At 40.9% G+C, this 13,939-nt stretch overlaps 1 protein-coding gene across 1 annotated transcript in view; it reads right to left on the bottom strand.

Annotated features, from left to right (window-relative positions):
• The window catches only part of LOC120995285 (protein argonaute-3), a 144,880-nt gene that overhangs the window by 44,542 nt on the left and 86,399 nt on the right, over positions 1-13,939 (bottom strand). The window contains exons 6-9 of the mRNA XM_040424385.1: positions 11,882-12,016; positions 8,686-8,773; positions 1,415-1,562; positions 291-410 (exon numbers count right to left, since the gene is read on the bottom strand). Of these exons, the coding sequence (XP_040280319.1) occupies positions 291-410; positions 1,415-1,562; positions 8,686-8,773; positions 11,882-12,016 (491 nt within the window). The remainder of the gene's footprint in view (positions 1-290; positions 411-1,414; positions 1,563-8,685; positions 8,774-11,881; positions 12,017-13,939) is intronic.

Genomic DNA, 13,939 nt, shown 5'->3' with positions numbered 1-13,939 from the left:
GAATACTACAAAATCCTGGCCATAGATTCGCATCAGTGTTCACATTGTGGAAGACCCAAATTCACAAAAAGAAATAAATCAATGAAAGCCTAAAAATGTTGCGATTCAGACACTATGATCTAAAAAAAAAGCATTATGTAAACAAATCCGCTGGCATTGCGAAGGCCAACAACCACTTCCTTATACAGTGTGCAGGGATCTACAAGGCTGCCAGAAGCCGGAAAACTGAACAGAGTAAATATTTCATAGACAGCGGTCTTCCTTTTCTCCAGCCCAAACAAGTAACTCACCAGTCTGCTGATCTCTTCCTGCCTGTCTGGGGCAGACCTGGCTGTTGCTTTGATCATAGTGGAGGTCTGATTGTCAGTCAGCTTCTTAATGCAGCGCTGGCCAGCTACAATATTACAGACCTGTCAGTAAATTGCAGGGGGGGGGAATTTGAAAAATTAATCCCATCATCAAGTAAATGAGAAAAAGTAAATACATTAATACATAATATGCAATGAAAAACTAGAGGTCGGCTAAATAAAATAAGAGCAAGAAGAAATGTTTCCTAACTAGACTGATTAAGTAAAACATTTTTTTTTACATATGTTACTGGTTACCTTGAGTTAAAAAAAATTGCACTAAATTTCAGGCTGCAATATTCATTCCATTAATTTTAAGACTTTTCTCGTGTACATGTGTTCTTCCCAGCAATACATGCTGGAAGTGAGGTCTGTGTGTCCAGGATGCTGCAGTCTTCACTAGCTAGCATATCAGCGCAGTAGAGATGAAAAAAATCTATTTGTACAAATCAAATTAATTCACAAATCAGCCTGTTTGAGCAGCGAGGGGTTGGCCCCTCTACTCAAGAGACTACCTTCTCTCCTTTGATTGGCAGGACCAGACAACTTGCACCTGTGCCGTTACTCCGAGTAGAGGCACAAGCGCAGATGCCAACAGTGCATGTGCTGCTATCCTTTTTGCCGTAACTTTCATAATCATGGGGAAAAAATAAAACCGCAAAAATGTAGCGATTTACGCTGCAGTAATAAAAACAGTGATGCTTTAGCCATGCATTGTAAGCAGTTCCCTAATATATGAAAATTCCTAATATAGGAAAAATTGTCCAGGTCATGTGATGCTCATAAAGACACTTCATTGATATAGTGTATTACAGTACATTCCTATATAGAGTTGAGCACTGGTACACTGAACTGTAATCAGTCCTCCATCTGCAATACCACATGACCATGACCGATAGTCAACAAATAATGATGGCTCTCATTCAATGACTGCAAGCAGAGATCTTGTAGGTCATGAGGAACAGATATAGAAAATAGATTGATAACCGTTCATCATAACATGAAATTTTCTTTGCTGAAACAGGAACACCTCTAAGAGAAATGGGATAATCACAGGTATAACTTACTTCAAGAGGCAGGTATGTGTGTTTCTGCTCCTGTCCAACTTGCAGACAGGGCAAATGAGGATACTTCAGCTGGAGATTATACTTTTCCCTAAAGTATTGAGCGACTGTTCTCTCTACGGTCTGCCCATTCTCCAGCTGTAAAGGGAAGCTAGGAGGAGAAAAAAAAAAAGAATGATTCCAATAGTACTGAACCTAAAAAGAAATAGGAATGCATGATCTATATAACCTAATGGGTTGCTTAAAGGGGTTCTCTGGGAATAATCTCAGCAACCTGTCCTAGAATATGAGTAGGACTGGGTGCCACCATTTGCAGAGCTGCCTAAGGCGGTGAAGAAGCAGGGTCTCACTACACATTATGGCCTGTCACTTGCATACACAACATATCGGTTAGTTTTCCTGTCAGGCTGCTCAGCCATGATGGCATATCAAAGGCAGGATTGCATCAAAACAAATGCATACCAATACAATACATATAAACCTGCAGAACCATTTGTCTACATTTGTCTGTGTAGCTCTCCCAGTCACCTAAAGAGTGCTGTCTGCTGTCAACAGTTTTCAGGGCTCATAACTGCTGGTAGATTTCCTCTAATCTGTAGAGGATCCTTGCCTTACATGTACGGCGCTGGTGGACGTGACTTAAAAACCAGCGCCGTACATGTATGGCAGGCTGATCAGGCGGGTGCAGGAGCTGCGCCCGCCCGATCAGCGGAACAGACCCGGCAGTTACTGACAGCCGGGTCCCTGCTGCATACGCTGGCATTGGTGAAAACACTGATGCCGGCGTATTAACCCCTTGTATGTTGCAACATGCAGAGGGTTCGGGGAGAGTACGGGAGCCCTCCGCTTCCCCATCGGGTCCCCCCGCTGCAGTGGCGGGGACCTGATGGCAGAGAAGGCAAGCCCGATGCCTTGCCTTCTACGGAAGCCTGTGACATCCAGCCCCTTAGGCTGGGTCTCACAGGAAGGCTGTCAGCATAAAAGCTGACAGCCAATGCATTACAATACAGGTTGTATTGTAATGCATTGCACAGGGGATCAGACCCCAGAAGTTGAAGTCCCAGAGTGGGACAAAAATAAAAGTAAAAAAAATAGTGTTTTTCATAAATAAATAAAAAAGTTGAAAGTTAAAAAAAAAATATTTCTCAAAATAAAACACATTAAATTGTAAAATAAAAATAGAAAGAAAAAAATAAAACCAGACATATTGGGTATTGCCGCATCCGTAACAACCGGCTCTACAAAAATATCACATGATCCACCCCCCTCACCTGACCGCTGTAGAAAAAATAAAATAAAAACTGTGCTAAAACAAAAAAAATTGGTCACCTTACATCACAAAGCGATCAAAAAGGCGTATGCTCCCCAAAATAGTACCAATCAAACAGTCACATCCCGCAAAAAATTATCCCCTACATAAAACAATCGGGCAAAAAATAAAAAAAACTATGGCTCTTAGAATATGGAGACACTAAAACATGATTTTTTTTTTGTTTCAAAAATGCTTTTCTTATGTTAAAAGTGAAAGAAATTAAAACATATTAGGTATCGCCGTGTCCGTAACAACCAGGTCTATTAAAATATAACATGACCTAACCCTTCAGGTAAAAAAGGTGTCAAAAAAGAATTTTTTTGTCACCTTACATAACAAAAAGTGTAATACCAAGCGAACAAAAAAATTCAGGCGCACCCCAAAATAGTACCCATTAAACCATCATCTCATCCCACAATAAAATGAGACCCTAACTAAGACAATCGCCCCAAAAAAAAATAAAAAAATATGGCTCTCTGTGTAAAACTTAAAGGGGTTGTCTCATTATGGACAATGTGGGCATATCGCTAGAATATGCCCCCATTGTCTTATAAGTGCGGGTCCCACCGCTAGGACCTGCACCTATATCGAGAACGGAGCCCCACAAGGTGGTGGCTGGAGGACTCCGGTCCGGCCACCACCAAGCCGGCTCCCCATAGAAGTGAATGGGAGCGTACTGCGCATGCGCGGCCCCTGCTCCCATTCATTTCTATGGGGCCGACCGAAAATGAATGGAGGGCAGTTGCGCATGTGCAGTGCGCCCTCCTTCACTTGTGGGGCTCCCTTCTCGATATAAGTGCGGGTCCCTGGGATATGCCCCATTGTCCTAGATGATACAACCCCTTTAAATAAAAAATTATATATATATATATATATATATATATATATATATACACAGTACAGACCAAAAGTTTGGACACACCTTCTCATTCAAAGAGTTTTCTTTATTTTCATGACTATGAAGGCATCAAAACTATGAATTAACACATGTGGAATTATATACATAACAAATAAGTGGGAAACAACTGAAAATATGTCATATTCTAGGTTCTTCAAAGTAGCCACCTTTTGCTTTGATTACTGCTTTGCACACTCTTGGCATTCTCTTGATGAGCTTCAAGAGGTAGTCCCCTGAAATGGTCTTCCAACAGTCTTGAAGGAGTTCCCAGACATGCTTAGCACTTGTTGGCCCTTTTGCCTTCACTCTGCGGTCCAGCTCACCCCAATCCATCTCGATTGGGTTCAGGTCCGGTGACTCTGGAGGCCAGGTCATCTGGCGCAGCACCCCATCACTCTCCTTCATGGTCAAATAGCCCTTACTTTCAAAGTTTTCCCAATTTTTCGGCTGACTGACTGACCTTCATTTCTTAAAGTAATGATGGCCACTCATTTTTCTTTACTTAGCTGCCTTTTTTTTGCCATAATACAAATTCTAACAGTCTATTCAGTAGGACTATCAGCTGTGTATCCACCTGACTTCTCCTCAACTCCACTGATGATCCCAACCCCATTTATAAGGCAAGAAATCCCACTTATTAAACCTGACAGGGCACACCTGTGAAGTGAAAACCATTTCAGGGGACTACCTCTTGAAGCTCATCAAGAGAATGCCAAGAGTGTGCAAAGCAGTAATCAAAGCAAAAGGTGGCTACTTTGAAGAACCTAGAATATGACATATTTTCAGTTGTTTCACACTTGTTTGTTATGTATATAATTCCACATGTGTTAATTCATAGTTTTGATGCCTTCAGTGTGAATCTACAATTTTCATAGTCATGAAAATAAAGAAAACTCTTTGAATGAGAAGGTGTGTCCAAACTTTTGGTCTGTACTGTATATATATACATATATATATATATATATATATACACACACACACACATATACATTATATATATATATATATATATATATATATATATATATACACTCACACACACACCATAAAAAAATTTAAAAAAAGGTGTAAAAAAAGCCATCTTTTGGCACCATACATCACAAAAAGTCAAGCGATAAAGTCATACGCACCCAAAAATCATACCAATCAAACAGTCATCTCATCGCACAAAAACTGATATTCTAACTAAGACAATAGCCAAAAAATTAATAAATATGGAGACACTAAAACAAAATTTTTTTGTTTCAAAAATGCTTTTATTGTGTAAAACTTAACCACCTCCTGTCCGCCCGTTGACTATAAACATCCGGGAGGTGGATGTCTATCTCTGAATGGACGTTTCTGAACGTCCATTCAGAGATTGCAGCTGCACGCTAATCGTGCAGCTGCAGAGCTGGTTGCCCGCTGTCAGTGACAGCAGGGCAATCCAGAGAGAAGTTTCCCATAGTTTCCAAAATGAGGTCACTTTTTTGGAGTTTCTACTTTAGGGGTGCATCAGGGGGTCTTCAAATGGGACATGGCAACTTAAAATTATCCCAGTGAAATCTGCCTTCCAAAAACCATATGGCGTTCCTTTCCTTCTGTGCCCTGCCGTGTGCTCGTACAGCAGTTAACGACCACATATGAGGTGTTTCTGTAAACTACAGAATCAGGGTAATAAATATTGAGTTTTGTTTGGCTGTTAACCCTTGCTTTGTTACTGGAAAAAATGGATTCAATATAAAATCTGCCAAAAAAAGTTAAATTCTGAAATTTTATTTACATTTTCCTTTAATTCTTGTGGAACACCTAAAGGGTTAACAAAGTTTGTAACATCAGTTTTGAATACATTGAGGGTGTAGTTTCTTTTTTTTAAATCAGATTCTTTTTATTAAAGATTTTCATTTTAACACAAGACAAAACACTATCCCCCCATTTTCCCCTCCCTCCCTCCTCCCAACATACAGTACCCCATGGGACAATAGCAAGTATAGGACATTACATCATAATATCTGACAAATCATTTCCTTAGTTTTGCACTATCTCAGTAACTTAACTCAAAACCAAGCAGTTGTGTGCAATGTGGTACATTCTACATGAATATTCAGAAATGTATAGATACACAAGATATTCACCTTTCTCTGAATTCCTTAAAGTTAGCTATCTTACCTATTCTCTCCGCCCCCCCTCATCAATTCCTTCCTTTGCCACACTCATTCACTCACTCATTCTTTCACTCTATTGCAATTGCAGATTATAGTGTTGAATCCACAATGACCATATCTTTTCGAACTTTTTTAAACAGTTTCTTTTTTGATATACATAATTCTCAAGACTGATCAACCCGTGCACTTTTTTTTCCCATTCGTCCACTGACGGCGGTTGTCTACTTAACCAATGGAAAGCTATTACCTTCCTAGCCTGATATAAAACCCTAATGACAGCTAATCTTTTCTCAGACATTGAATTTGGTATATTCACACATCCTAGCATACACACAGACACAGTTATACTGAGCTCAACATCAAAAACAGTTTTCACCAGTTCAACCACTCCTTCCCAGTATCTTCTCAGTCTAGGACAATTCCACATCAAGTGTATGAGATCTGCATTCGCAACATCACACCTCGGGCAACAGTCATCACTTCTATATCCCATTTTTTTCATCATGACAGGAGTTTTATATACTCTATGTAATAACAGGAGTTGAGATACTCTTTGAGCCTCACTCACTGCAACCTGAGTGAAATCTTCCAGGACGGTATCCCATAGTTCCTCCGTTAAGTCAGGGGCATCCCTCTTCCACTTATCATATAATTGAAATTGTTGCTTCTTAAATTGTGCTTCCATAATACATGAGTAATTTAGGGATATCACTCCCTTTGTACATCCACTAGACTTCACCAGGTCTAATACTAAATTCTTCTTTGCAGGGCTTATTGCTATAATCTGGTCCTGAGCGCGTATCGCGTGTCTAAGTTGCAGATATAAATAGAATTGGGACTTCTGCAGCCTAAAATCTCGCTGCAGACTTGAAAATTCCTTAAGAATATTATTATCAAACAATTGGCTCATATAAAGGGTGTAGTTTCTAAAATAGGGCTATTTATGGGTGGTTTCCATTATGTAAGCCCCACAAAGTGACTTCAGACCTGAACTGGTCCCTAAAAATTTGGTTTTGGAAATATTCTTAAAAATGTAAGATTTCCTTCTAAATTTCTAAGCCTTCTAACGTCCCCAAAAAAGAAAATTTTTACAAAATGATTAAAACATGAAGTAGACATATGGGAAATGTAAAGTAATAACTAAACGTAAAGTAATACTGTTTTAAAAGCAGAGAAATAGAAATTTAGAATTTTTCAATATTTTGGGTAAATTTGGTATTGACTCGAATTTACCACTGTCATGAAGTACAATATGTGACAAAAAAACAATCTCAGAATGGCTTGGATAAGTAAAAGCGGTTTAAAGTTATCACCACATAAAGTGACATGTCAGATTAGCAAAAAATGGCCTGGTCCTTAACACCATGATCTGCATTATAGTCCCCATTTTGGAATGCTACTTATCGTATAGCTGTCCGTCGCTTATTTTCGCTAAAAAACACTTTTATTCAATATGTTAATTAGGTTCTGAAGGTGCCCAGGCCCCTCGTCGCTTTTCATATGAAACCCCTCCCCTTTCACCCCTGTGGCCCGCCCTAGGTTCTTCAGAAATCCAGCGCCAGTGCCGTTCACAAGATTCGCCGCGCCTGCGCACTTCATTCCCCATTATGGGCAGAGGCACGTACATCTAGCCGGCCTTGTGCCTCTGCCCACAATGGGGAATGAAGTGCGCAGGCGCGGCGAATCTTGTGAACGGCGCTGGTGCTGGATTTCTGAAGAACTTAGGGCGGGCCACAGGGGTGAAACGGGAGGGGTTTCATATGAAAAGCGACGAGGGGCCTGGGCACCGGCCGCTTGAAAGCAGCCCCTGGGCACCTTCAGAACCTAATTAACATATTTAATAAAAGTGTTTTTTAGCGAGAATAAGCGACGGACAGCTATACGGTAAGTAGCATTCCAATATGGGGACTATAATGCAGATCATGGGGTTAGTGTTCTATAATGGTCAGTTTAGGTGAAAGACTCCCTTTAAGGTGAAAAATGGCATGGTCCTGAAGGGGTTAAAGGGGTTTTTAAGGTAATAATTACATTTTATCTAATGCCCACAGCCTGCCTCCTGAAGCAGAAGATTCATACTTGCCTGTCTCCTGCCGCTTTGGTCCTCCTCACTACCTCCATCTTCCAGTCCCTGCACTGTTTACATCTTGGCGTGCACGGGCATAGTTAGACAGTCTTCAGCGGTAATGTGCTGCTTCTGGGGGCGCATCACTGCTGAAGCCAGTTATTGCACGGAAGGATGTAAACCGTGCGGGGATCGGAAGATGGAGGCAGCACGGAGACCCGGAGTGTCGGGAAGCAGGCAAGTGTGAATTTTGTGTTTCAGGAGGCAGGCTGCGGACATAAGATAAAATGTAATTATTAGCGGGAAAACCCCTTTAAAATGCATCAGCTGTATAGAGTATGGAAAGCCTTAATATATAGATAACAGACCGGATGTTTCCAGACTCTGTTCTGTTCCATATGTACGACGTCATGTCAATAGGCAAAGGTATATAACCGGTGGCTATACAAGGATTGTGTCACTTTCTACTTGGGCTTCAACAAACAATCAGGTTAATAAAGGGGGATATAAAACAGCACATGTGCCTAGAGTCCTTTACTTTCCCACCTTATGTCAAGAAATGACAATATATCACTTTTGGTGGTGTTTTATAACTATTATACATGCCAGATGCTACTTGTCACCATACTTTTACTTCTAGCACACAGTTGTAAAAAAACTAAAAAAATAAAAATAAAAACAATCGGAAGAAGAAATCTGTGTTCTCAATTGTACTACGGTCTCAAATTAGGCAAAAAAAAAAAGGCAGTTTATTATATTTAATGAGCTTTTATAATGTTTCACTCTCTGGTAGGAATAAAACAGCTATTTATCTAAGGCATATACCTACTGATCCACAAAAGCCTATCCCCTGCTTACGTTTGATGGCTGGCAGGCCTTCTTGTCACATTGCAAACACGGTATTTCCGTCTCATTGTTCCACAATGAGTTACTTCAACCTTCAGACCTGTACAGAGAAGATAGTTTGGTAAGCAACTGAATAAACGTGCTCTTTTCATGACCAATGCCATAAATCATTTAGTAAATATAAATGGGTTGTCTCATCACAGGCAATGGGGGCATATCGCTAGGATATGCTCCCATTGTCTGATAGGTGCGGGTCCCACCTCTGAGACCCACATCTTCTCAGAGAACGGCGCGGGGAAAGGTGGTGGAAGGCGCACTGTGCATGCGCAGCCACCCTCTATTCATTCCTATGGGGCCGCCGAATAAAGCCAAGCACTGGCTCTGCTATTTCCGTCGGCCCCATAGAAATGAATGGAAGCAGTGGCCACGCAAGCACGGTGTACTTCCATTCACTTGCATGGGGAAAGCAATTAGTGGTGACCAGACCCTGGAAAACCCGGGATCCTCCAGCCACCACTCTCCCCGCTCCGTTCTCGAATAGATTAGGGTCCCAGAGGCGGGATCAGCACCTATAAGACAATGGGGGCATATCCTAGCAATATGCCCTCGTTGTCTGTGATGAGAATACCCCTTTAAGAAAAAAAAAGCACTTTTAGGTTTTAAGAGATAGTAAAAAATATAAACATTCAAAAATATCTTAGTTTGTTCCCCCATTTTATTATATTTTAATGATCTCTCAAAGTTAAAGAGGACCTTTCATCGGTCCAAACATTGTAAGATAATTATCAGGCTACATAGAGCAGCGCCCAGGGATCTCACTGCACTTATTATCATCCCTGGGCGCTGCTCCGTTTGCCCGATGTGTCCTCCGGTATCTTCACTGAATTGGTTCTACTAGGCGGAGTCTGCCCTGTTTCTCCCTGGGCGTTCCTTCTCCCAGGCTGTAGAGCTGTCCAATCGCAGCGTAGAGCTCACACCGTGGGAGAAAAAAAACCTGAATTGGTTCTACTAGGCGGAGTCTGCCCTGTTTCCCCCTGGGCGTTCCTTCTCACAGCCTGGGAGAAAAAAAAACTCCCAGGCTGTGAGCTCTGCGCTGCCATTGGACAGCTCTGCATCCTGGGAGAAGGAACGCCCAGGGTGAAACAGGGCAGACTCCGTCTAGTAGAACCAATTCAGGGTTTTTTTCTCCCAGGGTGTGAGCTCTGCGCTGCGATTGGACAGCTCTACAGCCTGGGAGAAGGAACGCCCAGGGAGAAATAGGGCAGACTCCGCCTAGTAGAACCAATTCAGTGAAGATACCGGAGGACACAGCAGGCGAACGGAGCGGCGCCCAGGGATAATAGTAAGTGCAGTGAGATCCCTGGGCGCCGCTCTATGTAGCCTGATAATTATCTTACAATGTTTGGACCGATGTAAGGTCCTCTTTAAGAAAGGGGAGCGTTATCACAAATAGTGTAAAGGAAAACTGGCTTAGTTGCCCATAGCAACTAATCAGAATCCATCATTCATTCTTCAGAGCTGCTTTGGAAAATGAAATGATCAATCTGAATGGTTGCTATCAGCAACTAAGCCAAGTTTCCTTTACACCAGTTTTGATAAATCTGTCCCTATATTTTTTCTCTGCATCAGGATAATTAAAGGATTAGGTAAAGAAAAATATTTACTAAGATACTCAACATTTCATGACCATATCTATATATAAACTGTAAAATAATGCACCAACACTAAATATATACGGTAGATTCTACTGAAAAACTCTGCTTTTCCATTTTTTATATAATGGTTTAAAGGGGTTTTCCGGGATTTTTATATTGTTAGCCTATCCTATGTGGACCATCAATATCAGATCGGCAGGGTCCGTTAGTCCCCCACCCCATCGATCAGCTGTTCCCGAGTAGCTCTGATGCTGCAAACACACAGCTCCACTGCTGAATCTACTTCGGAACAGCTGCAGAGGAGGGGGAATAAAGGCCATCAATATAAAAATCCAGAAAACCCTCTTTAACCTCCTAAGGGCTCTTTCCAACAAGCGGATGCCGTGCGGGTAATCAGCTGCATGAAAGAGAGCCAAGCCCCGTTCCGGACAGCAGAGACACGGAACATTAACAGGGAGATAAAGTTGTCACTGTGATTTTGTAGTAAAAAGGTCACAGAGAGGCATGGAGCATTATAAATCATGTTAATGTTCGGTGTCGCTGCTGTCCGGAACGGGGCTTGGCTGTCTTTCACGCAGTGGATTCCACACACGGGATCCGCTCGTGTGAAAGAGCCCTAACAGTCACATAAAAAATTGGAAAAACCCTCCCAAAAATTTCACTTTTTTATTGTACATTTTTAATGTGTGTCTACAGTAAATCTTGTTGGCGCACAACTCAGGGGACACTATTGCAATTTTAACTCCTTAGTGACATCATTCATTTTAGTATTAAGGACCAATAATATTTCCCCCCTTGTGTTCTAGCAGTCATAACTTTTTAATTTTTTCTTCAAATTTTTTTTTTTTTATTTAGCAGGATTAGTTGTAGGTTTTTTTAGGAACCATTTTGGATTATATAGTTAACTTTTATTATTTTATTTTTAGGGGGAAAGATACAAAAACAGCAATTTTTACATTATTTTGTGGAATTTTATTATGTGGGTCAGTACATTGATAATAATACCACATTTCTATATATTTTTTTTTACTGTTTTCTTTCTCTCCTCCTGCAGCCTGTCAGCTCTGTAGCTGCTCCCTTATTCTCCTCCAGACTGAAAAGGAGGGGAAGGGGGGGCTGCTTTAGCTGCTCATATCTCTGGTTTGGTACCAGCTAGAAATATGTTTGTATAATTTGTATTGTTTGAAAGCTGGCATTCCAAGCTTTCAGACAATACCAGAATGACAGCAATACATTTAGTACAGGGGAAGATATCACTGATAGAAATCGGGATGCTGTAAAAGCAGATTTTACCTGCGATTATTCCCGACTCAACTTCTAACAGTGATTTCTCCTCTGTTGCTTGGGCTAATGCTGTCAATGCTCAATGTCAATGAAAGCCTGGAATGTCAGCTTTCAAACAAGACCAGTTGCATGTTTCTAGCTGCTACCATTCAGGAGATAGCAGCATCTAAAGCAGCCCTCCCCCCTCCATTTTCAGTTAGCTACTTTTCCCACTGCAGGAGCTGGACTTGGGGAAACCAGTTAGGTGGTTAAAGAAATCTTCCACCTACCCTTTATCTCTTTGGTGAATTTTACCCGGTGAGAATCGGTCAGAGGTCGGGGTTGTTCATCAATGTTATGAATATCTAGAACTTCACACATGAACTGAATAACTGGTTGTGCTTTGTAGAAGGCAGTGGCAGAAACTGAAAAGATACAACAAAAACATTGGTTAACAGGACATTCAGGAGACCTTTAATTACTGGAACAACAAAAAGGCAGAACAAAGTGAGGAAAACCAAATTTAATATGATCCATTGAGTCCAAAGTGGAGGTCAGCAGCCTTTTCTCTAACTGCACACAAGCAGTGGATCTTTTCTGGGCTGAATTGCTTAGAAGAATGGTAACAAATCTCTCTTGAGATCAGTCATAGGGGCTCAATACCGGAAAAAAAACGCTTTAATTTTTGTCCCCATTCATTGTCAATGGGGACAAAACTGAACTGAACAGAACGGAATGCTCCAAAATGCACTTAGTTCTGTTTAGTTGCATTCCCAGACCGGAGAGAAAACCGCAACATGTTGTATTTTGATTTCTGTCATGGGAAAAACAGAAAAAACGGATCCCTAATGCAAGTCACTGGGGATGGATCCGTTTTCTCTGCCACAATCGAAAACAGATCCGTCCTCCATTGACTTTCAATAGATTTCAAAACTGATCCGTTTTGGCAATGTTAAAGAAATGTTAAAGATAATACAACTGGATCCGTTCATAACGGATGCAGATGGTTGTATGAGTAACGGAAACGTTTTTGCTGGACCCTGCCGAATCCAGCAAAAACGCTAGTGTGAAAGTAGCCTAATACCTGTGATCCCCTGCCGCTACTGTTCCAGGGCTTTCTGGGTCCCCTGTCGGTTGTGGTCCTACTCATGAGAAGAAACATAACCATTCTTGCCAAGCCCTGGCTGCAGCAAGTAATTGGCTAAGCATATTTCTTTGTGGTATCACTTTATTTTTAAAGCGATTGTGCCAAGTATTAAAAATCAGTGGATAGGCTGATGCCAAGAAGGGGGTGTCCCACATTCCCGTCCTGATGGAGCAACACACTGAGATGTTGATAAAGGATAAGGAGCACAACCTCTTTAAGCCATTCTGACTGTCAGTTTTTTTTACCACCCAGCCAACCCCTTCAAACACTTTTTTTTTTTAACCACCTGCCATCTGGGCCATTTGCCCCCTTCCTGATCAGGCCTAATTTTGCAAAACTGACATATCTCACTTTATGTGGTAATAACTTTGGAACTTATCCAAGTCATTCAGAGATTGTTTTCTCGTGACACATTGTACTTCATGACAGTCATAAATTTGAGTCAAAATATTTCACCTTTATTTATGAAAAAATCCCAAATTTACCAAAAATTTGGAAAAATTCGCAATTTTCAAAATTTCAATTTCTCTGCTTTTAAAACAGAAAGTGATACCTCATAAAATATTTATTACTTAACATTCGCCATATGTCTACTTTATGTTGGCATCATTTTGGAAATGTCATTTTATTTTTTTAGGACGTTAGAAGGCTTAGAAGTTTAGAAGCAATTCTTCCAATTTTTAAGAAAATTGCCAAAACCCACTTTTTAAGGACCAGTTCAGGTCTGAAGTCACTTTGTGGGGCCTACATAGTGGATACCCCCATAAATGACCCCATTGTAGAAACTACACCCCTCAAGGTATTCAAAACCGATTTTACAAACTTTGTTAACCCTTTAGGCGTTCCACAAGAATTAAAGGGAAATGGAGATCAAATTTTTAAATTTCACTTTTTTGGCAGATTTTCCATTTTAATCAATTTTTTTCTTTAACACATCGATGGTTAACAGCCAAACAAAACTCAATATTTATTACCCAGATTCTGCGGTTTATAGAAACACCCCACATGTGGTCATAAACTGCTGTATGGGCACACGGCAGGGCACAGAAGAAAAGGAACTCCACATGGTTTTTAGATGCCATGTCCCATTTGAAGCCCCCTGATGCACCCTTACAGTAGAAACTCCCAAGAAGTGATCCCATTTTGGAAACTAGGGGATAAGCTGCCAGTTTAATTGCTACTATTTTTGGGTACATATGAT

Source organism: Bufo bufo, chromosome 3, assembly GCF_905171765.1.
Source record: "Bufo bufo chromosome 3, aBufBuf1.1, whole genome shotgun sequence".
Classification (NCBI taxonomy): Eukaryota; Metazoa; Chordata; class Amphibia; order Anura; family Bufonidae; genus Bufo; species Bufo bufo.
Note: the sequence above shows the minus strand (reverse complement) of the source record. Positions and strands in the feature narration are given on the sequence as shown.